Source organism: Dermacentor variabilis, chromosome 1 (assembly GCF_050947875.1).
Source record: "Dermacentor variabilis isolate Ectoservices chromosome 1, ASM5094787v1, whole genome shotgun sequence".
Classification (NCBI taxonomy): domain Eukaryota; kingdom Metazoa; phylum Arthropoda; class Arachnida; order Ixodida; family Ixodidae; genus Dermacentor; species Dermacentor variabilis.
Genome location: NC_134568.1, coordinates 117,988,466 through 118,015,544, shown reverse-complemented (window position 1 = coordinate 118,015,544; position 27,079 = coordinate 117,988,466). Strand labels below are relative to the sequence as shown.

Below are 27,079 nucleotides of genomic sequence, written 5' to 3'. Positions count from 1 at the left end.
TGAATATGGTCTATTGTTGAGTAGCCTTTACAGAATCCTGCCTGGTCCTTTGGTTGACAGAAGTCTAAGGTGTTCCTGATTCTATTTGCAATTACCTTAGTAAATACCAAGATACTAAATAGAGGTGTGCTAAAGCAGAGGTATGCAAATACTGAATAGTAGATTTTGAATTGAATATTGAATCGAATCAAGAAAAAAAGCCAAATATTGAATCGAATATCAGAAAACATAACACAAATATTTATGCTTCCAAATTTTGTGCAAAAACACAGTACTACACATGCTCAGGAAGCTAATTACCACACATACTCACGTAATCAACGCACTTTCTTTCCAAATATACCTAAGCAAAGTTTCGGGGGTGTTCTTTATGCGGGGTAAATTGCATGGATACATTTTCGAAACAGCATACATTGAAAAGTAACATGGTAATGATTTGGAACATATATAGAATAACATATCTTATATCTTATAAGCTTATCTTATAAGCCAACGGTAAAGAGTTCTCAAATCGGGAGGTCCACAGCAAGTTCCCACTATGTCCCCCCCACCGCCCCCCCCCTTTTTTTTTTCTCATCCGCATCCATCTGCCACCTGCATACATGCATCTGCAGCCAGGGGTCAGCACGCTGTCATGTGATATCTTCGAGCCCACCATGTAAATCCAAAACTCATCTTGTGACGGGTCACTTGAAGCAGAGACCGCCGTGAGCCTACAAACGACGTTTGGAACAAGGGGCCACGCCACAGTATTTCCCAAAGATGGCAGCTGTGAACATGCAATGGTAATCCTGTGTACTTGCTTTCGTTGGCAAGGTCGTTTGTCGGCTTTCTGAGGGTCATGCAACCACTTTGACTAGATCTGCATTGATTTGGTAACTGTAACTTTAATTGCCGACACCCGACGATGCAGCTGATTAGGCCTAACGGGCAACTACAAAGTGGCTAATGGTGTGGCCGTGATCAAAATTCACTGCCACCTGATGTGCTAACGGGCCGCAAACCACTGCAGAAAGCTTGTTGCTAATATGTTCCTACAGGTGGCACATCAGAGACCAGTCGTGAAATCACGCAACAGGTTAGATTGACGTCCGTTGAAGCAGTGTTCAGGTCTGCGGTCGATCAGCCGGCAACTACTGCAAGCAAGCGTGCAAAGTTCATCTGTGTGGTCGCATGTGGGTAGAAAGCTCCCAACTGTGCAAATCTGCATGCGTGTACACTGAACTCGAGTATTTGATGTGATCAGCATGTCTTCCAGTGGCTAATCGGTCCGATCTTCTCGCATGCTTCCGCGCTTTCCACATGCACTGCTTTTGTTGTTCCCTCTGTTCGCGTAGCGCTAAACACTTCGATCAGTCCGGTCAACCTGGTCGAAACACTGCGTGCATCAAGGCACCGACCAAGCAGAGTCATTCACCAACGGTACCAATATTAAAGAAATAGAATATTTGAGAAATCAAATATTAGATACTCAATTTGCAAATCGAATTATTCAAATGTTCACGGCTGCAGCATTTTCGCACTGTGATCAGATAGCGTGCTGACACTTTTTTGGCCACTTGTGGGATAAAGTCACTTACTTTAGGGCAAACCCCGTAATTTGAACTTTTAATTATTTGGACTTTTTGCCAGTCCCATCAAGCCCGAATTGTTGGCCAGCAACTGTAGGATACAGTGCTTTCGATTTTTGTTTTTCTAAAATTAGTCATACTTTTTCGGTTTTTATTTCCAACAATGGAAAAAGAGTGCGTGTGCGTGCCCATTTTTTTTTAGAAGGGGGGCATCTCTAGTTTAGTAATTTTAGTGATGCTGAGAACACTGTAGTTGCATCCAATACACAGAATAAGAACATCTTTAAAATGCAGTCTATAGCAAGTGCACAAACACACAGGACAATATGACTAGGGAGGAATTAAGAGAACGCATTTCATATACAAGTGCAAACGGAATGACACTTTATTTGCAATATCATACGGGTACAGACCGCCAATGAATAAAAAAATACCAACAAGGTAGATAGACCGCATATTACCACCATCAAATTTCCCTTTTGCCTTGTACCACCCCAGCAAGAAGACTTCAAGGACTTGAGCCAGGGCTCCCTTGACCACTCTGTGTACTCCCCCCTCTCTATGTTTTCATTTTCATTGCAGCGACAGGCAGAATGGACACAAATAAAAAAAAGAGTAAAGATTTCTTGGGCAATGACCTCACCAAGGCTCCTTGCACTAGAGTGCATGTAAGCTCGCAGCTGCAAGCCAATTGCCATCTTGGCACTCTGGCAAACTTGCTTTCACTGACCTTTTTGGGTAAAACCGATTCTCAAAAAAAAAAAAAAAAAAGAGGGGGGGGGGGGGACATACCTTTTTCAATTTAAACCAAAAAACACTAAACTCTAGCAGTAGCATAGGCATGCAGTCTGAAATCTAGGTACACAATGCAAACATGCATGTTCAACCTGCTGCAAAGCCATGTCAGAAGAAAATTTAAAGCTTTCACTGCTGCCTTGGTTTCACTGATTTTACTCCCGACAGTACCTAAATCTATGCATACAGCTCTACCTGCATTTTTTTAATTTAACTGCTCTCCCTTGAAACCGAGCTCACAGCCTTGCATTGAACAGCAGAATACTATACGATAGAGCTGCAACAGCAAGTGATAAAAATTATGCAATGATACAATATACCTGACATTTGCAGAAACCATGTCAGAATAGTTGTCGTTTTCATTTTCCAATTCAAGAGACGATGCCACAGAGTGATTAGATGCCCCTTCCGAGACTGCTTCAAGATTGTCGCTTGTACCTGAAGAAAACAAAGGTGCCAGGCTATTTCAGCACACAACTGACATGAAACAAAGCAGAGCAGGCATACTTGAACACCAAATATGCAGCAGAACCCCCTTATTAGCAATATGATACTTGTGTGAAAAGTGGTTATATCAGAAGTTTGTCTGGACTTGCCTTAAGAAAACGCATAAAAAGCAATGATAATGGAGCTGGGCATGACATTTGACAAACCAGCTTGTTTATTATAAGAGTTCGGTAATTGCTATGCATTTCTTGCACTGCTGTGCACAAAGGACTTTCCAAGATTGTTAGGCAATGTGTGTGATCCTCTGTGTTCTCCGCAGTGAAGCTTGTACATGGGAAAAGCATGTGTTCATCATCATTTAGGTTTGCCAACATTTTTAGTTCTGCATGCAAAGTAGTTACGTGCACAAAAAGATCTTGCAGGATTATAATGCGCAAGAAAGAACGTCCGAGGGTCTCATGGGCATACATTAAATCTCTGTCCTTACACTATGGGCCTTGCATACACGCTGGGCTCTGCAGCCATTCCCAAGAGAAATTGCTGCTCTGTCTTAGTCATCAAGAGGGCATCCCACTTATGTTGCCCGTTACCTTACCACATGAAAAAATTCTTAACCTAGGCAATAGGAAACTATACCTATTTAAGACTAAAGAGTTGTGCTACCTTCCAATTTCTGAACATACAAGCAAAATGCACACATGGCCAACATACAGTCCTCTTATTACAACCAACTTTTCACATTGCCTATATTGCACCTTAACGTCGGTTAGATGGTTTCGTCAGCAGCAAAAAGCTGAAAGTTGAACAAAAAACAAAAACATCCAGCGACGATTTAGCAATAAATGTGAGAGAAATGTTTTAACATTACATTGCACCTCTTTTAGGTCCCGCACCCATAATTTAAAGCATGTTCACAACATTGCGAAATGTTGATCAGGAGGTCACTTGACCCACGTCCTGCCTGTTCCGAGGAGTGAATTGCAACTGACGGTGGTCCGGAGCAGACCATCACCAATTGATATATATATCCGATATATATGATATATATATATATATATATATATATATATATATATATATATATATGATGATGATGATATATATATATATATCCCGCACCACGGTACGACGCGCGCATAGGTTGGCACCATGAAAGACGAAGCGCAGGAGCTGCCCGTTTTTCTTCTGGCCCGCCATTAAAGAGAAGCGTCTATTTTGTAAGACTCCGTCTTCAATCTATGTTACAATATATATAAAGAGAGAGAGACATAGGTGCCCACTACGGGGGGGGGGGGCTCCACCCCCCCCTCTCACCGAACAACTAAAGTGTCATTAACAGAGTTCTGCCACCCACATCACTTGAGTTGTCTCTTGACTTTCCTTTACTTTTTCACTTAAAATTTTATTGTGGCTAAAAGCTTACTGCATCATTGTTGGCACGGACATGCGCGGCTTTTAATTCATACTTTGTTTCTGCAAATCCTGACAATACTCCGGAGGACCAGCGCCTTAGAAGCACCAGACTACCTCATCCTTATTTTCTCACTTCAACATTTTTTTGTTTCCACTGTAAACACCATGCACAGACACAATATACTTAAATATATGCACAGGACTGTTATATAGTTCCGACACACGTGGCGTGTCTTACTGTATACGACAGCATGCCATCCGAAGGTTGGAACATGAATCTTTATTGCTTCCGTCTCAGAGCGTATATATACGAAACAGAGAGGGGGAAAGGGAGAACAAGGGAAGGATATCAAACGATAAACGCACATGCCGTCAGTGCTTGCAAGGCAGTCTGATTGCGGTTGACGTCACTTTACAACAATGACAAAGTTTATTATATTATTTTAGAGAGATGGAGGTAGCTAACTAACAATTATTTATAATGGTATGAACAGCCTATGCCTAGAGAATGAATATGGTGTTGTATGTTCTCCTCGCTTCAAACTGCTTTGTGTGCTTTTTTGACCCTGAAAAAATCTGCAGACTTCAGTGACTCCTTCAGCAGAGTCTCTCTTATTAATGGTGTGTGAAATGCACATGAATGATATGTATCCGAGTGTTGCTTCTCTTTCCAGTAAGCAATGCTAAGGACTCATGGGGAGAGAAAAAGAAAAAAATATGACAATAGAAAACTCTTTTAATTACAAGATTTATTAGGAATGAAAACATCTACACGTGCATGCAAAGGTCATTAATATATACAAGTCACGCAGCAATCGAAATGAGGCCAAGCCGCATTCACTCGAAATCAGAATTAACAGCAGTCATGCGCAGCAGCACTTATACTCAAACTCAAAGTAAAAAAAAAAAAAAAAGAGAGAGAGGCTGCAGTATCACCGGAAAGGTGAAGCAGTATTAGTGATAGCAAAGTTTAGGACAATTACACCAAGGAAGAATCGACATTTGGGCGAGTTGGTACTGGTTGAACATCTTGAAGGGGCAGCGCAAAAAGACGATGACAGAAGGCAGGAACAGCGCTGTCTGTGTCTGTGTCAGCGCTGTTCCTGCCTTCTGTCATCGTCTTTTTGCGCTGCTCCTTCAAGATGTTACACCAAGGAAGATTACACCACCCGAGAGATGCCAGATTCTTGGTGGTGCGAGAGGACTTGGGCTGTGAAACTGAACTGCCTCCTACTATGAGGTCTTCGAAGTACTCATATAAGGCCACCACTTCCGTGAACAATTCTTCAAGGTCACACGAAGTTTCGTCAAATGGAACTATTATTAAAGGTATTATATATATATGTTTATATATTCCTCGGAAAAGGTTGATCCACCGACAGAAACTGTTGGGTAAATAAACCAAAGATAACTGCGAAGTTGTGCTTCTCATCTTTTTAAGTACGTTTGACCCATTGAAAAATCCAGTTACTACTACTACTGCTACTACTACACACACATATATACAGTCAAAACCATATATATCTAACTCACATGTAACGAATTATTGTGTATAACAAAGAACAGTAAAATCCCCTTAAAAATTTTTGTATAGAATTTTTATTTTATATATTGAATTATCTATATATCTAACTTTTTTTGCAATCCCCTTGAGATTCAATATATCCGGGTTCGACTGTATATATTGCCGCCAGCATTGCGAGAAGAAAAAGCCGATCGACACATCCCAACTGCGTTTCAAAGAGCCGCCACACCGCGAGCGTCAGGCAAAGCACCGCAAGGCAACACTGGGCCGGTGCTGACAGACTGGCAGCTCGTGCGCGAGAATTGGATGATTGGCATGTGACAGGAGGCGACAAAGAGGAGAACAATGTTCGAAGAAGCGAAGCTCGAGGGACATTTTTGTTGTTGTTGTTGAGTATTCAGTCGGTTTTTGTTGACGGGCACAGGTTCGCCCAGAATAAATTAGTTTTCGTAGAAATGGTTGTCGTAACTGTTGGTTACATATCTGGTGGAGGTGCGGGGTATGATTCCAAGCCCCACACATGCCAGGGAAGGTAGCCCGGATCCGCGAAGTTTGGAGCCAACGGAATTAACGCCTGTCTACTAACGCACGAGCCGCCGCATATGAGGTGAGGCCCCCGAGTTTGGTCCTCTCGCCAATTCACCAAGGGCAGCAGGGGCAGTGAGCCTAGGTACCAGTGCGATGGCTACTCAAGTAACCCCTCCTCACGTCGTCGCTGACTCACCCCGGACTGGCTCGAAAACTTCCGAGTGTGTCACCAGGTGTAATGGTTGGGACAAGACAAAGAAACTCCGGTATGTGTGCTTCGCGCTGGAGGAACCTGCACGCACGTAGTTTCAAAACCACGAAGCGTCGTTATCATCGTGGAACGACTTCCGAGGAGAGCTGCTTCCTACGTAGCCGAGCAGGGACCGCAGAGAGCGGGCAGAAGCCGCTCTTCAGGCGAGGAACCAGCGGAATAATGAAAGTGTGACTACGTACATTGAAGACATGACCCACCTCTTCCGTCGAGCTGACCCAAACATGGCTGAGGACAAGAAATTGCGGCACCTAATGCGCGGCGTGAAACAGGAACTCTTTGCCGGCCTGGTTCGTAATCCGCCCCACACTGTAGCCGAATTTCGATCAGAGGTGACGACGATGGAGAAGACGCTGAAGCAGCGTGCGTGGCAGTACAACAGAGATGTAAGCGTCGCATCATTTGACGTTGGGTCAGGAGCCCTTTCCAAAAACATGGACATCCTACGCGAAATGATGAGGTCCGTCGTAAGGGAAGAGCTGCAGAAACTGCAGCTGGCCCAAAGCCCTCCTACGGTGTCCTGACTAGCTGATGTCATACACGAAGAAGTCCGGCAAGTAATTTGTGAGCCGAGCCTCCGGTACGGCCCCGCACACAGCAAGAGCGTCAGCCGCGGACATCGTACGCCCAAGCTTTACGTCAGGACCTAGGACGCACCGACTTTGAACGAAAGGCCACATTACCCCAGGTACTTCCTCGCAATGTGCCGCCCATGCCAGAAGAAAGCCCACGTAAAAGCGATGTATGGCGCACTACAGACCGGCGTCCCCTCCGCTACCACTGTGGAGAGGCTGGTCACCTATACCGGGAATGCCAGTATCGCCGAGTAGGACTGCGTGGCTTCTCTGAGAATGCGCCTTGCCCTCGATACGGTGAGCGCCCTTATGAAATTGAAGCTTTTTTATCTAGGCACCAAACTATTCGAAACCCCCAGGAACATGAACCTCGATCGGCAGCGCCTATGCGTCATAGGTCGCCCAGTCCGCGTCCCTCTTCCATTTCACCGAGGCATCGTTCACAAAGTCCACGACGAGAAAACTAGAGCCAGCGACCTGTGGAGGCAAGGCTGCTGACGCCCGGAACACCGAAGGCCCTCCATCGCCAATCCGACAAGATGACGGCAGTGACAAAACGACGAACAAGTGCAGCGATGACGCCGTTACTTCCGAGTTGTGCGTCATCATCAACGACTTCGAAGTGACTGCGTTGATAGACACTGGTGAGGACTATTCAGTTATTAGCAGTGTACTCGCCAGAAAATTGAAAAAGGTATTGACGATTGGACCGGATCTCCAATACGTACAGCGGGGGGCACTTAGTCGACCCCGTAGGAATGTGCACCGCAAGAATCGGAATTAGAGGCTTTAAATACGTCAGCAGCTTTATGTTCTCTCTGAGTGTTCCCGTGATCTGATACTGGGCATGGACTTTTTGCAAACGAATGGCGCAATTATCGACTTGCAAGAATCACGCATGTTGTTTTCCACAGAAAATTCTGTTACCATTTCTCATACAGAAGAGCCACATATTTACGCTCTCAGTATTGTGGATGAAAACGTGACGGTGCCAGCACGGTGCAGTGTGACTGTCGTTGTAAGGAGTGACGTATTTCGTGACTATAAGGGACTTGCAGACAGAAATATCGGGCTGCTACTGGGAAAGCAAATATACGTGGCAAGAGGCCTAGTTCACCTGCGAAACGGATGTGTGGACGTCCTATTGACTAGCTTTGGCAATGAGGCACAACACGTGGCGAAGGGAACAGCCATAGCGTCTCTTCATGACTATGCACAACTTGCGGATGTGTCAACCCTCGATGCAGCATCACCAGCTTCTGTCACTTTAGACAGTGTCCTTACCTCTATTTGTCAATAGAGGTAAGGACACTGTCATCACTACAAAGCTGTCATCACTACAAAGAGATAACATTGTGAACTTCGTCACAGAGTTTGCAGATTGCTTTTCGACTTCATCGAAAGTCCGTCGTACTCCTGTCGCAAAATACTGCATTGTGGTCGAAGAACCTGCAAGGCCAGTACGCCAACACCCGTACCGAGTGGCTCCCAAAGAAAGAGAAGCGATAAGAAGTCAAGTACAGGAAATGCTCAAGGACGATGTAATACAGCCATCCAATAGCCCGTGGGCATCTCTGGTAGTCCTGGTCAAAAAGAAGGATAACACCCTACGATTTTGTGTTGATTACAGAAAACTCAACCTCGTCACGAAGCGGGATGTTTATCCACTCCCATGCATCGACGACACCTTGGACAAACTATGCGATGCTTACTTCTTCTCCTCTTTGGATCTCAAAAGCGGATACTGGCAGATAGAAGTGGACGAGCGAGATCGCGAAAAAACGGTATTTGTGACACCGGATGGTCTATACAAGTTTAAGGTGCTTCTATTTGGTCCGTGTTCTGCACCCGCCACATTCCAGCGGATGATGGACACTGTTCTCTCCGGACTGAAATGGCAGTCGTGCCTCGTCTACCTTGATGATGTGGTGGTCTTCTCCACTACATTCGAGCAGCACGTGCAGCGACTGAGAGCAGTTCTGGATGCTGTTTGCATGGCGGGATTGACCATAAAACCCGAAAAATGCCACTTCGGCTTTCGCGAGCTCCGCTTTCTCGGACATATTGTCAGTGCTGAAGGCGTCCGCCCCGATCCTGAAAAGATCACTGCAGTAGAAATGTTTCCGAAGCAGAGAGACAAAAAAGCTATTAGACGTTTCCTAGGACTGTGTACCTACTACAGGCGTTTCGTAGAAAATTTTTCTAAAATTGCTGAACCACTCACGCGACTGACAAAAGAAGATGTCCCTTTTGTGTGGGAGAAAGAACAAGAAGACGCCTTCTCTGAGCTACGACGGCGTTTGCAGAGTCCTCCTATACTTGCCCATTTTGATGAAAATGCCGAAACAGACGTCCACACCGATGCGAGTAACATTGGTCTCGGCGCCATACTTATTCAGTGGCAGAATGGAGAAGAAAAAGTCGTTGCGTACGCAAGCCATACCTTATCGAAAGCTGAGACAAATTACTCAGCTACAGAAAAGGAATGCCTGGCTGTTATATGGGCCATCAGTAAGTTCCGGCCATACTTATATGGCAGACCGTTTCGAGCCATAAGCAACCATCACTCATTGTGCTGGCTGGCGAACCTCAAGGACCCTTCTGGAAGACTCGCTAGATGGAGTTTACGTCTACAGGAGTGACATCACGGTCGTTTACAAGTCCGGTCTCAAGCACAATGATGCTGATTGCTTATCACGCGCACCAATCGAAGCTACGTCACCTGAATAAGAGCAAGATTTCCCATTTCTTGGGGCTGTAAATACGACAGAAATGGCTCATCATCAGCGTACTGATCCAGAATTACTCCTGCTCATCGAGTACCTGGAGGGTCAACAAGTGAAAGTGCCTCGAGTTTTCGCCCGCGGATTGTGTTCGTATGTCCTCCGGAACAATGTCCTCTACAAACGAAACTTCGAGCACAGTGGTGAAACGTTTCTACTTCTCGTACCATCATCGCGGCGAGCTGAGATCTTAGAAGCTTGCCATGATGAGCCTGCAGCTGGCCACTTAGGCGTTAGTAGGACTCTGGCGAGAATCCGCCGGAAATATTACTGGCCGAAGTTGATGAATTCAGTGCAGCACCATGTCAAATCGTGCCGAGATTGTCAAAGACGCAAAACACCGCCACTCAAACCAGCAGGTTTTCTGCAACCGATACAGCCACCAGCAGCGCCATTTGAACAAATAGGAATGAATTTACTTGGACCATTTCTCGTTTCAACCTCAGGAAAGCGCTGGATTGTAGTAGCGACCGATTATCTGACCCGGTATGCTGAGACCTCTTCTCTTACAAAAGGAACCGCCAATGAAGTGGCTCAGTTTTCTGTCACACACATAGCGTTACGACATAGCGCACCAAAGGTACTCATAACAGACAAAGGAACAGCTTTTGTGGCCCGTTTGATGCAGTCTGTTATGAAACTAACATATACTGCTCATAGAAAAACTACAGCGTACCATCCGCAAACAAACGGCCTGACTTAACGGCTCAATAGAACGCTCGCTGACATGATCTCAATGTATGTGGACGTCAAGCATCGGACATGGGACAATATTCTACCATACACTACCTTTGTGTATAATACTGCAGTACAAGAGACGACACATTTCACGCCATTTGAACTTGTCTACGGTCGGACAGTAACGACGACACTAGACGCGATGTTACCTGTAAACAACAGCACCGAAGACGACCCTAACGTTAGTGAATACATAGAAAGGGCAGAAGAAGCATGGCAGTTAGCAAGGCACCATATCGTACAACAGCAATACGTCGACGCAAACCGGTACAACCTAGAGCGACGAGAGGTACAGTACAACCCCGGAGACAAAGTGTGGGTATGGACGCCTATACGTACACCCGGTCTTTCGGAGAAGTTACTGCACCGTTACTTTGGCCCCTACAGAGTACTTCGCCGGTTAAGTCCCTTAAATTACGAGGTAACTCCTGAAGGCCAAGTCTGCTCCACACGACACAGGACTCGCCCAGAGGTCGTACACGTAGTACGACTGAAACCATACCACGAAAGGCATTAGCAGAAGTTGCACGTACGATCAAGCCTAGCACCAGCCATCATCTGACCACTGTCCTTTCAAAGCAGTTGGCCTCTCTAGGCATTTTCTAAGCATCGGGCGATGCTTCTTTGGAGGGGGCTAATGCCGCCAGCATTGTGAGAATAAAAAGACGATCGACACATCCCAACTGCGTTTTAAAGAGCCGCCACACCACAAGCGTCAGGCAAAGCACCGCAAGGCAACACTGGGCCGGTGCTGACAGACCGGCGGCTCATGCGCAGGAATCGGATGATTGGCACGCGACAGGAGGCGACAAAGAGGAGAACAACGTTCGAAGAAGCGAAGCTCGAGGGACGTTTTTGTTGTTGTTGGGTATTCAGTTGCCTTTTGTTGACGGGCACAGGTTCACCCAGAATAAATTAGTTTTCGTAGAAACGGTTGTCGTAACTGTTGGTTACAATATATATGTATATGGGGTTAGAAAAACAGGTCAGGTTTCAGCCCCCCCCCCCCCCCCCCCCCCCCCAGAGGAATGAAAACTTTCAGCCTATGTAGTGGAACTTGAATTGGCTTCATTGTCAGTTGGGCTTATATGGTCAGGATTAATGAAAATCGAGCCTCTCGATTTCCCATCACCTCATTATATATATATTGTCACAAAAAGACAATGATGATGTACCCGGCGTCGGCGAGACAGACGGTTATACAAGATGGCGTGCAAACAACTCAAGCCGGCACCCTCAGCCTCCACTTCTTCTTCAGCGCCCGCCTCTTGCCGAGCGCGCGTTCCAGTCTCTTCTTTCTCAGTGCTGGCTCGTGACACCTAGTGGCATTATTCCCCCGCCAGAAGAAAAGTATCGACCCAATGCTTACTAAACTAGAAAGTGGAAGTGTGGAAGTCGTATGAGGTCAGGTTGGCACCGCCTTAATGCGCGAAATACGGTTCAAGGTGAATAACATGCACTATCTCTGAGTGGTGATGTCGGCGCTGAGGCGACGCGGCACCGTTGGGAATGACCCCATAGTTCCCTTCACTAACGTGGCGTATCACTTTGTAGGGTCCAAAGTATCTACTAAGCAGCTTCTCATACAACCCCTGGTGACGGATTGGAGTCCACACCCAGACTTGGTCACCTGGCTGGTACTCGACTCGCCGATGTCGAAGGTTGTAGCGTCATGCATCTGTACTCTGCTGTTTCCTGATGTGTATGCGCACGAGTTGACGAGCTTCCTCTGCGTGTTGAGTAAGCTGCTCGGCGTCGGAAATAAGTGATGCGTCGGTGTCGTGCGGGAGCATAGCGTCTAGCGTGGTCTGGACTTTGCGCCCGTAGACAAGATGGAACGGCGTGAATCGTGTGGTTTCCTGAATGGCAGTGCTGTACGCGAATGTAACGTACAGCAGGACTTGATCCCATGTTTTATGCTGGACGTCTACATACATAGACAGCATGTCAGCAATGGTTTTGTTTAGCCGTTCCGTCAGTCCGTTGGTCTGCGGATGATAGGCAGTGGCCTTGCGATGCTGCGTGCAGCTCAGCTCGAATATGTCCTCTATCAGTTGGGCCGTAAAGGCAGTTACTCTGTCGGTGATGACATGTGATGGGGCACCATGTCTTAGGACTATCTGATCGATAAAGAACTGGGCAACTTCGTAGGCGGTGGCACGTTGTACAGCTTTCGTCTCGGCGTAGCGTGTTAGATAGTCTGTGGCGACTATAATCCACTTGTTTCCGCTGGCTGACAAGGGAAAGGGTCCCAGAAGATCCATACCGATTTGATCAAACGGCGCGCTAGGCGGTGCGATGGGTTGGAGTAACCCCCCGGGCTTCAAAGACGGCGATTTCCTGCATTGACACTCACGGCAGCTTCGGTTGTAACACTTCACCATAGTAGAAAGTCTAGGCCAGTAGTACTTCTAGCGTGCTCTTGCAAGAGTACGTGAAAATCCCAAGTGTCCAGACATGGGCTCATCAAGGCAGGCTAGAAAAATGTCATCACGGAGGGCGCCAGGTACGACCAATAGATATTCTTTGTCGCTGGCACTCGAGTTTTTCTTGTAAAGGACACCCTTTCGGAGGCAGAAGATCGAGAGACTGCAAGAAATGTGTCGTGGGATTGTAACGTTCTTGCCTTCTAGGTGATCGATGAGAGGGCGTATTTCGGTGTCCTCGTGCTGCTGTATGCTCAGATCAGATGCGGTGAGGGCCCCAAGGAATGTGCAGTCTTCGTCCACGTCCTTATCGCAAGTTGTGACGGGAGCACACGACATCCAGCGTGTCCGCATCTTCGTGTTTGCGACCCGATTTGTAGACGGAGACTCCATCGAGCAAGTAGCCCGGACGGGTCTCATAAGTTGGCTAACGAACACAAGGAATGGTGGTCTGTCACCACCTTGAAAGGGCAACCGTACAGATAAGGCCGAAATTTCATGATGGCCCACACAACCGCTAGGCACTCTTTCTCGGAGGTGGAGTAGTTGATTTCAGCGCCTGAAAGGGTGCGACTGGTGTAAGCGATCACTCGCTCAACGCCTACCTGGTGTTGAACGGGTACAGCGTCAAGACCGATGTTGCTTGCATCGGTATGCACCTTGGTGTCAGCGTCCTTGTCGAAGTGAACGAGGACAGGTGATTCCTGCAGGCGCTGCCCTAACTCGGTGAAAGCTGCGTCCTGCTCTTCCATCCAAACGAAAGGTGTGTCTTCTCGTGTGAGGTGTATGAGTGGTTCGGCGATCCGGGAGAAATTAGCAATGAAGCGACGATAGCATGCACATAGACCAAGAAAGCGGCGTACTGCTTTCTTGTCATCAGGAGTCAGAAAAGCAGCAAGAGCAGATGTTTTGTGTGGGTCAGGCTGGACACCATCGGCGTTCACGACATGCCCGAGAAACTTCAGCTCTTCGTAACCGAAGTGATACTTTTCTGGCTTTAGTGTGAGATTAGCTGAACGGAGTGCCTCAAATACCTCCTCTAAACGCTTCAGATGTTCTTCGAAGGTCGCCGCAAACATGACGACGTCATCTAAGTATACTAAACAACTGTGCCACTTCCGACCCATCAGAATAGTGTCCATCATTCTCTGGAATGTGGCCGGTGCAGAACACAGGCCGAATGGAAGTCCTTTAAATTCGTATAGTCCATCCGGGGTAACAAAGGCAGTTTTTTCGCGATCCCATTCGTCAACTTCGATTTGCCAATATCCACTCTTCAGATCTATGGATGAAAAATACCTGATTTGCTGCAGTCAATCTAACGAATCATCGATCCGCGGAAGCGGATAAACGTCTTTTTTTGTGACGTAATTCAACTTTCTATAGTCAACGCAGAACCGAAGCGTTCCGTCTTTCTTTTTGACGAGGACCACTGGCGACGACCAAGGGCTTTGAGATGGTTGTATGACGTCATCGTCAAGCATTTCTTTCACTTGTGCATTAATCACGTTGCACTCTATCGCCAATACGCGATAAGGCAGTTGTCGTATGGGACGGGAATCGTCATACGTGATTATTCGGTGTCTCGTGATGGGCATCTGGCGTACCTTAGAAGTAGATGCGAAGCACTCCTTGAACCGAAGTAGCAACTCGCGCAACGCTTTTTGCTTTTTCTCTGAAAGGTCTGAATTGATGTCGATATTGCTGAGTGTCTGAGCTGAGTTGTCCTTTGCCATAGTCGCAAAGCATTCAGCAACGTCTGCTATGGGCTCAGCAAAAGTGATAGTAGTACGACGAAACAGGTGCCGATGTTCCTGGCTGAAGTTCGTCACGAGGAGCGCAGAATGTCCACCTTGAAGCATAATGAGACTGCGGGCTGCACATACACCATGAGTCAGCATAAGAGAGGAATTGCGCTCTGCAACAGCTTTGCCGTCACGCAGATCGTCGCATACGACCGCTACCAGGACACTTGCACGTGGTGGTAAAGTTACACTGTTGGCGTAAACCCAAAGCATGTTACGTCGGCAATTGTCGCGACTGTTCACTGCTCTCTCTGTCGAAAAAGTCACTGTGCGCTCCCGGAGGTCTATAATGGCACCATACTCTCACAGAAAGTCGACGCCCAAGATGAGGTCCCGAGAACAATCGCGGAGTATAAGGCAGCTGGCTGGAAACGTACACCCACAAATTTGTACTCTTACCGTGCACATACCCAACAGTGTTACGATATGCCCGCCAGCAGTACGAATTTGTGTTCCAGACCAAGGCGTGATAACTTTTCTAAGTTTCGTCGCTAGTTTTCCACACAAGATCGAGTAGTCGGCACCCGTGTCCAATAACGCACTAACGTGGCGGCCGTCAAGCACAACAGGTATGTCTTGCGAGAGTCTGTCGCTGAGTTCGGCTGTTGTCGTCGTTGAATCATGCTGAATAGACCGTGCTTGCGTCGATGGGAGGTCTTCGGAAGGGCGATTATCAGCGGCCTCGCCCCTGAAGGTCGCTGCTCTTAGTTTTTCCGGTGAAGGCTTGGCGATCGTCCCTGGGATGCCATTGGAGGGCTTCTAGGAGCTGGGGAAGATCGCCTGGGAGACGGCGAGTGCGACTGCCGCTGCGGGAACAGTGGCATACCCTGCTGGTTCAGGTACTCTTCAAACGCCCCAGGCCTTTCGCCATATCTGGGCCTTGGTGAATCCGCAGCAAAACCTTGCAGTTTGAGGCGGCGGTATGGGCACTCGCGGTATACATGACCAGCTTCTCCACAGTGATAGCACAGAGGCCTTCTGTCCAAGGTACACCAGACGTCAGATTTCCTTTCGAGCGGGCGCCGATCCTCCATACGTTGGATCGGTTGCACTGATGGGAGCAGCGGGACGTGTGATGCAGCGTAAGACGTGGCGGGGATGAAATGGGTCGGAGCGCGGACAGGGACTCGCCCCAAAACTTCCGCATACAACGGCCGCTGCAACTGTGCTGTCATAGGCAGCGCATTGTTGCTTGAGACAGGACCTTAGATCGCTTGCTGCGCTTCACTTCTCACGAGGGCAGAAATAGAACCCAGCGTGGGCTGAGGCAGGCAGCTGAGCCGTTGAAGCTCATCACGAACCACAGAGCGGATAAGGTCTCGGAGAACGTCCAGGTTTCCAAAGGCAACCGTATCCGTCAGTGAATCAGCATTCGCGTGCCTGTCATACATAGCTGAGCGCTGGTCCGAAGGTGAAGTAGCGTTCATTTGCCTTTCATAGAAAGCTGAGCGATGGTGCAGCATCTTTTCTATCGTGGTGGCTTGGGTTAAGAATTCACACACGGTCTTCGGCGGGCTTCGAACCAGGCCAGCAAATAGCTGTTCTTTAACTCCCCGCATTAAATGGAGCAGCTTCTTTTCCTCTGATATGGTAGGGTCCATCCGGCGGCAGATGAATGCTCTCATTCAGCAGATGAAAGCGGAATTGGAGCATCCGTTCGGCTCGTTCGCAGCGATCAGCATTGGTGTATGTCTCCAGCAAGGCATGGCGGAACTGGAGCCACGATTTGATGAGCCCTTCTCGGTTCTCGTACCAAGTGTGAGCAGCATCCTCCAAGCTGAAGTAGACGTTTCTCAACTTCGCTGCATCATTCCATTCGTTTATCTCGGCAACGCGCTCTAACTGGGCTAACCAGTCTTCTACATCCTCGAAGATATCCCCGTGGAACACTTTCGGCACTCTGAGATTCTGCAGCAGGTACTGAGTTGCTGTTGTGGCTGTGCCTTGCATAGTGGTCGATAGAGACGTCGACGTTCCTTCCATACCCGTCCGCGGGGGCGTCGATGTTGTTGCGGAGAGATGATCAAACTCCAGAGGCAATCCTCGGATTCTCCTGCTGACCCGATGAACAGGTGTGTTCACTAGTATAGGACTGGTACTCCTGCTACCAGGAGGAGTTCGTGGCATCGGATGAACTGCACCCCGCACCTCCACCAGTTTTGTCACGAAAAGGCAATTGAAGATGTACCCGGTGTCGGCGAGACAGACGGTTATACAAGATGGCGTGCAAGCAACTCAAGCCGGCGTCCTCCGCTTCCACTTCTTCAGTGCCCGCCTCTTGCCGAGTGTGCGTTCCAGTCTCTTCTTTCTCGGTGCTGGCTCGTGACACCTAGCGGTAATATATATATATTACACACACACACACACACACACACACACACACACACACACACACACACACACACACACACACACCTCTACCATGTGACCGACTTCCCACACTTCACAGATATACTTTTTTTTACACTTTGACACTGTTAGATCTTGCCGTTGAGTGCGGGAGTTGGCCGACGTTGAGGAAGATTTAGAGAACTGAAGGCTTATTTACATTATTTACAGTAATAACACAGAGTAATGAACAGTCATAAAGTCAGCGACGGCTGGCAGCAAATCGGACGCTACAATTCGTGGCAAGAAGAACTAACAACTCTTCTCCCTGTCTCTCTCTTTTAACCCTTTCGGTCTCTCGGCATCACGTCATTTTCAGCCAATCGTCGAGCCAGCTCAGGAGTCATCATTTTCCTCCAATGGTAGGCACCCATGCAAGTACCGTCACATTCGGCCAATGGGGACGCTCCAAGGGCTCCATTGTCCGAGGGTTGACTTGCCTCTGGTGTCGCCTCCTCACCTGGAAGCGCTCAGCTGGAGGAGACAGGTTGTTCTCGAACGACCTTCCAGAGCCGCAAGACAGCTTTGCTCAGGACCAAGACCAACTACCTAGAACTGTGCCAGCCTCCCATTGCACTTTCGGGAAGAGTCAAGAAGGGGGGGAAACAATAGCTGGACGTGCGGCGTATGAGAAGATGGGGGTCGCCAACCTGTCTGATGGGTTCGATAACATGGTAGACGCGGCCCGGCGCACCATAATTGGAATGCGACGGCGATTGGATGTGGTCAGGGAACTTGAGTGATGCCAGGAAAAGGGTCCGTATCCAACAACACACATAATGCTGATGCATTAAAAATTGTCCCAGATACACGGATCAAAGGATGTTGTCTAATATCTTCTTTCACTAGAGCCCTAAAGTGAAGCTTGCTGCATTTTAAGAATATTCAGAACTAAAAGAGAGCCTAAGTGGTGCAAGTTTACACAACACTGTGTCAAAATGATAGCCAGGTGCTTCCACAAAACAAATTTGGAGCACAGTCACCTATAGACTCTTGGTCTTGTGAAAGCGAAAACCTGGTCCTCTTCTCAATTGTCTCGACAGCAGTACCATCACAAGCATCAGCTACTGCGCGTTCAACATTCATCCGTACACGTGTCTGCCGCTTCTGCTGTTCCATGCTCAGGACCTGAAATTGACAAGCACGGGCGCGACATTAATCACGTGTTAGAGATTAACCACTTGTCACCTGCACAATCACCCTTATAATATGACCACACTCTGAAACGCTAAGGTAAATCTTTCTTTCGAAGAATTTTCCAGTAATTCAAATGTGATATGTACATTCTGTTTATCAGCAACTTATCCTTGGTTCATTTAAAGACACAACTAAATAAAAACACAAAATATATATTTAACTCAAGTAAGAGCATAGTACCAAATCCATGTGCATTTTTTTTACAAGGACCTTGCTATTAATTGTGGTGTACGACATAAATGAAAATAGCAACTCATCATGGATAATTGGTGCCAGTTTTGAAAGCACTACAGTACAATTCCAGCGATTGAACTCCGATTAATTATATTTTTCCGTTATTTCTATCCTGGCCAAAGGTCCCAGCTGGCAGCCATGTATTTCTATGGGCCCAAACTTTCGTTATTTTGATCCAAAATTTGCCTTTGTCAGATAATTCAAACTTGACCAGTCAGCATGCACACATCTGAACTATATGGCAACCCTAATAGCAACCCCTTTAGTGGAAGTGTCTGTCTTGAAGGAGCTGAGGGTACAGTGAATGTGTGGAACATGCATCATGTCCCGCTATTTTTGGCCTGCCCCAGAAAAATTTTCAAGCAATAACTGTAGATAAGAATGTCTGATTATGGTATTTAGCTAATTCTAATCTGCACTTTTTTTTTAATGTGCCTAAAATGGCCTGCACGGTGCAATTAGAATTTAAACCAAAACCGCCTTCACAATGTTTATATGCTTTACCGCATGACATAGATTTATTGCGGCGAAGATGACTTCAGAAATAATACTGTGAATCCGACTTTAGCAAATTGGCCGCCATTGTGCAACTTTACAAAACCCATACCCGTTTTTCTCATAGAAAAATTGGGTGCACATTAGGTTCCTACTTTGTTTAGGAGCTTTAATGTCACTTATAGGTTAGTTTCCTACTTTGGACAGATAGAAAGTGGGCGCACGTTTGATTTAGGGGCATGTTAGAATCGGACAAATATTACCAAATGAATCAGTGGTGTGTTTTGGCATTTTTTCTACATCTTGTTTAATTGGACATGGAGGATAATTCGAGTGATTTTGTCAATCCCATCAGAGTTGAATGAATGAAGTCTACTGTGTAATGAAACCACAAATATGAAGGATAGGACACATGGAACTGTAACAGGAATGCCTGTTGAGGATGAAAACAGGGGCCATGCTGCTTTAAAATTATTGGGGTTCCTTTGTGCAAAAACCACAATTTGATTATGAGTCACACTTTAGTGGGGGACTCTGGAATAATTTGGACCAACTGGGGTTCTTCAACGTGCAATTAAATCTAAGTACACAGGTTCTTTCGCAATTCGCCCCCATCGAAATGCGGCCACCATGTCCCGGATTCGATCCCACTACCTCGTGCTCAGCAACACAACACCATGGCCTCTGAGCAACCACAGCAGGTGGGCCATGCTGCTGTCTCAGTTCTGTCCTTCATCACATCACTTTCGTCGTCTTTCAATCCTCCCAACACATCAGTCTCCTCTTTCTGACCCATGCCAATATACATTCAGGGTGTCTACCAAGTTGGCATTTCCAAATTCCCTGTTTTCCAGGCTTTCCCTGTGTGCCTTCGCCAAATTCCCTGAGCGACACAGAACTTTGTTTTGTGTCAAGAGACGGGCTGACACCATGTCGCCCGATGGTGTCACTCTCTAGTAAGCATGCTAAAAAAAAAAAGACGCCTTAATCCAGCTTGAATAGTAAGGGGTGTTGTTTATTTTATTCAAAAAGAAAATAGAAGGGAGAGGTTAGTAAAATGCACAGCGAAAAAAAGAGATATTGGAAAAAATGCGTAAAACTCATAGTGAGGCATTCTCAAATACAAATAAAAATGAGATGCATACAGAAGCAAAGATTTTCGAAAATTAGTTATTTGCTGGAGACTTCATATAGAAGGCAAGTCAAGGCAGGAGAATGCCTCTGAATTTTATAGTGACCCATCGTAAATATATAGTAACTAATATTCATTAATTGTAAAGTGAGTCGTGCTACGTTTCTTCAATAAATGTATTGAATCATCCGCTCAAATTACTTGGAAAGGTTAATTATTGGGCCCAAGCATTACAACAAGGGAAGACAGAAGGACCAATAACAGAAGTAATGTGCAGGGAATTGCTCCAAAACCAGAAAGACATTTTGTCTAAACTCACTGCAGTTCAAGATAAGCAAGACAAGTAAGACTCGTTTGAAACAAGAATCCTAGACATGCAGAACCGGCTTCTTGTTATCGAGAGTACAGTACAAAGCTTAGATGAGACTCGGAACAGGCTCGCAACTCTTGAAGGAATTGTAGCTGACCACAGCGTTGAAACATCTAGTCTGGTCAAACATCTGGATGATCTGGATAATCGTTCATGACGAAATAATCTTATCATTAGAGGAATTAAAGAAGAGGACCATGAAAACGAAGAGACCCTATTAAGCAAAGTAAAAGACGGCATCTTCAGCGCTACTCTGAAAGTGAATGTATCTTCTATTGAAAGAATTCATAGGTTAGGCAAGAAGATTTCTGGTAGAACTCGACCAGTCATCCTGAGGGTGGCAGACTATAGGGATAAAATGAAAGTTTTGCAGAACTGCACAAAACTGAAAGACACGGATTACAGCGTAAGTGAAGATTTCTCTAAAAGAGTACAGGGAATAAGAAAAAAGCTATGGGCCTCGGCAAGGGAGGAGAAGAAGGCAGGAAAGAAAGTAAAGCTTCTTTTTGATAAATTAAAGGTAAACAACACGCTGTACAGCTGGAATGAAGAATGTGAGGAAAGGTGCAAACTGCGAACTGATTCAGGAGCAAGTGGTAATTGAAGCATGCAGGGCCAACATGCTGGTTTCAAGATAATCAATGTAAATGCAAGAAGCCTGATAAACAAAGCGCATGCGCTTGAAGCTCTAGTTACTGATCACAAACCTGACATTGCTGTAATCACTGAAATCTGGTTGCATAAAAATATACTCGATAGCGAAATCGCGCTACCTGGAGATTCGCTGGTTAGGAGGGATCGAGATGGAAGAGGCGGAAGCGTGGCCCTTTTGGTGAAACGAAATATCATATTTTCCCCTTTAGAAGTACCAGGAAATATTGAGGCTGTATGGATTACTACAAAATTGAATAATCGCACTGTATTCATCGAAGCGGTATACAGGCCTCCAAACTCTCCAGTAGAACACATTTTGCTGCTAAGAGAATTCATGGAAACGTATGTGAAAGAGCAAGATAGCATACTGTTACTAGGTGATTTTAATCTCCCGGCTATTGATTGGGATTCATATGTAGCCGGAGACACAGATGTTACATCTTCTGAGATGTTTTTGGATTTAATATATCCCTACAATTTAACCCAGCTTGTTAACTAATATACTAGGGTGTGTGCAACAAGGTCATCTGTACTTGATCTTATATTAATCTCAAATGCTTTGACACCACATGTGATTGACTGTCTTGTTGATGAAGGGCTATCTGACCACAAAATGGTTATTCTGTCCTTGAACATGTCATCGTATCCTTTGCACCAGGATTCAAGCATCCAATATCTAAACTTTCAAGCTGCTGATGGTGTTAGTGTCTTGGATTACCTTGAAAGGTCGTTTGATAACTTTATGTCTGTTTATGAATCCAATGGTGGCACTGACGATCTCTGGGACTTTCTTTCTAAGGTTACGATGCATTGCATCACGCGATTTCTCCCTATAGGCGTCAAAAAATGCAAACGAAATAACCCATGGATTACAAGAGAAATAATACATGTCAAACGGAGGATAAAATGGAAATGAAAAGCTTGCTCTTGAGATCCTAGCGCCCAAAACAAGACTTTGCTTCATAACATGAGGCTCAACTTAAACCGTCTGATTAAGGAATCGACGGAGAGATTCTTTAATGTAACACTCATAAATTTCCTTCATAACGCACCTAGTAAATTTTGGAGATATGTGAACCCTTCTAAAAAACAACATAAAGACGAGGATGAAAGGATTAATAACCAAGAACGTACAAAAAATTTCAATTCCTTCTTTTCCTTCGTGTTCACCAATGATGATGGCACACTTCCGTACTTTCATGACACCTCTGACCGCCTTTCAGCATCTGACCTTCTCATCAACAAGGCAGGAGTCCTGAACCTTCTTCTGCGCATTAACATTAAGAAATCCCCCGGCCCCGACAGCATCCCGAATGAGTTCCTATATAGGTATGCTCCGAGGGTTGCTAAATATCTTACCGTAGTCTTTTAATCTTCACTCACCCAGGGAACATTTCCTACAGCCTGGAAGCAAGCTAAAATAATTCCAGTTCACAAAAGTGGGAGCACATATGAGGTAGGAAACTACAGGCCTATTTCTCTTACGAGTACCTGCTCCAAACTGCTTGAGCATATAGTTTGTAAAAATCTGTCAAATTACTTGGAAGCTTACAATTTATTATCACCAGCACAACATGGTTTTCGCAAGAGGCTGTCTACAATAATGCAGCTTGTTCAAACCGTTCACAATCTTTCACAAACATTAAATTGCCGAGGACAGGTCAACCTAATTTTTTTAGACTTCGCCAAAGCGTTTGATAAAGTATCACATCCTAAACTCCTGTTAAAAATGAATTAAATATTTAGAAATCCAAATATTACTAAGTGGCTTACATCCTACCTTCAGTCTCATGAGCAGTATGTTGAAATAAATAAAATTAAGTCCATGCCCAAACCGGTTTTGTCTGGAGTACGCCAAGGTCCTGGGTCCTCTTATTTCTTATATTTATTAATGATTTGCCTTCTGATATAACTGCTCCACTAAGGTTGTTTGCAGACGACTGCATTATTTACAATAGGATCGAATCTTTAAGTGACCAGTTACAACTTCACAACAACTTACAAAGAATATTAAAATGGTGTAATGAATGGCAAATGACACTGAACCCAGTAAAATCAGTTTGTATGACCATAACAAGGAAGACGGTGACTTTGCGGTACAAGTACAGCATCGGTCCGCACGAACTAAAGAGGGTAACAGAATATAAATATCTAGGACTAATATTTAGTCCTAGATTTGAGATGGAATACGCATATCAATCAGGTGTGTAGCAGGGCAAATAAAGTGTTATGGGGTCTCAGGCGAAGACTGTACAGCGCAACTCCTGAAGTGAAAAGCTTAGCATAAAAGATATTAGTAAGGCCAATTATTGAATACGCTAACATTGTATGGGACCCACACACTGTAACCAACCGCCATAAATTGGACAGCGTTCAACGACTCGCCTCCAGATTCATATTTAATAAGTATCAGCGTGTGCACTCTCCTACTGAACTATGCAGACGTGCACACCTCTCCGCTTTAGAACTAAGGACTAAGTTTGACCAACTGAAATTTTTATACCTAATTATTCATAACCAGGTTAAAATTAATTTCACTGATTTCTGTATAATTCCACCAGATCAATGCTTCAGACACAAGCACAGTTTTTACATACAGCCACCAGTTACACGGAATGATATATTCAAGTATAGTTTCTTTCCGAGGGCGATCAAAGAATGGAATGAATTACCCAATCCACTTGTCACATGTTCCTCTGTCAGTGCTTTTACTGCTGGTTTGGAGAACCTTATTTTTCCGGATATGAATGCATCATAGCATGTGTTTCTTAAGCACATACTGCAAGTGTTTTGTCTCTGATCACCGCATGTCAGTTTTTACAGATACCGCTATTGTATTGTTTTTTGTTCTACATGTACCGATATTTTGTATCTTTTTATTGTATTTCTATCCACTCCTGTAATGGTCCATCCTTGGACTGACAGTATAAATAAATAAATAAACAAACAAACAAACAAACAAAATGATACAATGCAGCTACACACATCTTTAGCCGAACAAGGTATTGGAAAATTCTTCCCGGCACGAACTTTTTTGGTACAGTAAAATCTCGATGATACGATCATGGCTAATACAAATTTCCGGATGATACAAATTTTTCTGTGGTCCCAGCCAAGCCCCATTACTTTGCAACGTGCTAGAGAATGGTTGTTACGAATTTATTTTCGACCCGTGTCAGTTGATACGAAAATTACCGAAGATACTTAGGAAATTCTAAGGTGCGCTTGGCGACAGCCAGACGCTGCTGCCGTCTGCGCTCTGCTTTCCTGGCTTTGCTGTTCGGTGACATAGCCAGTCGCTGCTGCCGTCTGCGCTCCAATTCATTCGCTTTGGTGTCCGGCAATATCGCCTGTAGCTGCTGCCGCTTTTGTTCTGCCTTTGGTACCTGGTGATCTAATCAGTCGCTGTTGGCGTTTCCATTCTGCCTCCCTTGCTTTTGCATCTGGTGACATGTTCAGTCGTCGCATGCGCATTCGCTCCTTGTTCTTCTGGCGTTTGGTGTTGGGGGAATCCGGCGTCCGCTGCCGCTTCCCCGAACTGCTTGGCACGGAATCACTGGGCCGCTTCGGAGCCACGCGTCTCACTCACTCGACTGCAACGAGTTGTTTGGCGAAGGAGCGGCAGTGCAGCTGCCACCGCCGACGCACGTGCGCTCATTCTACTGCTACTGTGTGACGTCACGGTTGCTATGCACAGCTGCGCTCCCCACCGGCGCACCGGTTGCTAAGGGGGGAGGCCACAGTTGGCACGATTCCAGCGCACGGACGGATGCCACCGCGAGCATGAGCCATTAAAGGCTTTCGCCTTAATAAACGCCACCCCACCGAAGGCCGCGAAAGAGAACAGCGTGCAGTCATGCGATTTCTCCCTTTTTTCTCATTTGGTGCAAAGGCGTGGACGCGGCGCCGGCCAGCGCGGAGGCCGCGACTGGGCGCGGAGAGTTGAAGTTTAGTTTGAAGCGGTGGTGCTTTTGTTGCTTTTGTGCTTTTCCTCCTTTTCCACATGCCATCGGATGGAGTAGCTGCTGCGCTTGTGAGAAGCAGAAGGACATAGAGACTTTTTCTTCAAGAAATAAATGCTTTTTACGTACGTGTGCCTGAGTGAGTTCACCTCTGACTCTTTAATTTAGCTAGTTTTAATTGTTTCGATGATACGAATTTCGGCTAATACGAATATTTTACGTGACCCCGTGAGATTCGTATCATCGAGATACCACTGGGCTGGACATGGGGCTGGACACCCACCGCATTGATGAGATAGCCAAGTACGTTCATTTCACGGCATCCAAAAGGACATTTTGAGGAGTTGAGCTGAAGGCCGGCATTTCAGGATATGTCGAGAATAGCGGAGAGACATTAAAGATGGCTGTCAAATGTTGGTTAAAAAATTGAAGATGTCATCAAAATAGCACAAGCAGGCTGACCATTTGAAGCCATGAAGAAGCAAATCCATGATGTGCTTGAATGTGGCTGGCACAATGCAAAGACTGAAAGGCATGACTTTAAAACAATAGAGCCCATCTGGAGTTAGAAATGAGGGTTTTTTACCGGTCCAGTGGATCAACAGCAATCTGTCAATAACATGAGCGAAGGTCAATAGACGAGAAATATTAGGCGCCGTGAAGACAGTCGGGTGCCTCGTCTATACGGGGAAATGGATAAACATCTTTCTTCATTATCTTGTTGAGTAGTTGCTAATCAACAAAAAATCTTCAGGTTTTGTCCTTTTTCTTGACAAGCACAACAGGAGATGTCCATGAACTAGAGACAGTTCAATGATGTCCTTGGCCAACATTTTCTCTACTTTTTTAATGATGTCGTGTTCTATGGCGAAAATGTAATAATATCAAATATGCCTAGCTGAAGCTTATTTGAAAAATATGCACATCTCGGACTGTTTCCTGAGATTGTGACTCGCAGTAACTTACCAATTTGTTCCTCCAAGGCCATTTTGAAAGCGCAATAGTTTACTTATTTATCTTATTTTTTACAAAGAAACCTTGCAAGTCACTCACACTGGGGAATGGTATTCAATATACTTATCCCTATGGCAAACTGAAAAGCCTGCATCGTTTGGCAGTGCGGGACTGCAGTGCACTTCAGGCAAGCTGAAGTTCTTGTTGAGAATTTTATTCCTGATAAAATAGAAATGGATAGAATGCAGAACTAAACCATTCAGTATGGCTATGCCCCATCGCACTTGTACTGCAAATCATGCATGAACAAGCCTGATGTGTCCACTCATGGTGATGGTCATGATCATCATACATTGGTAATGAGTCGGATGCTGATGTATTCAGGTAGCTTAGAGCTTGCAGAAATTCTGAGTCCATTCCTGCTTACATGTTAAAAGACCACCATGTGAGCTCAAATGAAACCAGCCCTTAAAAATCACACAGCAATGTTAAATGCCACTGCTGTGATGGTATTTCCACAAAGACTAACTAAGTGCGAATGTGGTGTGCAATGGTTTTGTTAAACTCAAACTGTAATGCAAACTGGCCACTCACAGAACCCGAAGATGCTGTTTGTGGAACACAGTTTGGGACCCTCTATTCTACAAGAAGACCACTTGGTGACCAGACATTTCCTGTTCAGCATCCCATGGACAAAGCCACTGAGTGAAAAGATTGCATGTCATGCATGCTTTCTTGTGGAACACATATTATTGGACTAGGAAGTTTTTAAATTTTATACAAATATTAGAAACACAATGTTTGACTGGCGCAAAA

At 45.6% G+C, this 27,079-nt stretch overlaps 1 protein-coding gene across 2 annotated transcripts in view; it reads right to left on the bottom strand.

Moving 5' to 3' along the window:
- Gapvd1 (GTPase activating protein and VPS9 domains 1) overlaps window positions 1-27,079 on the bottom strand; it is a 177,401-nt gene that overhangs the window by 103,550 nt on the left and 46,772 nt on the right. For both annotated transcript variants that reach the window (XM_075693916.1, XM_075693922.1), the window contains exons 8-9: window positions 18,249-18,393; window positions 2,687-2,804 (exon numbers count right to left, since the gene is read on the bottom strand). In XM_075693916.1, the coding sequence (XP_075550031.1) occupies window positions 2,687-2,804; window positions 18,249-18,393 (263 nt within the window). The remainder of the gene's footprint in view (window positions 1-2,686; window positions 2,805-18,248; window positions 18,394-27,079) is intronic.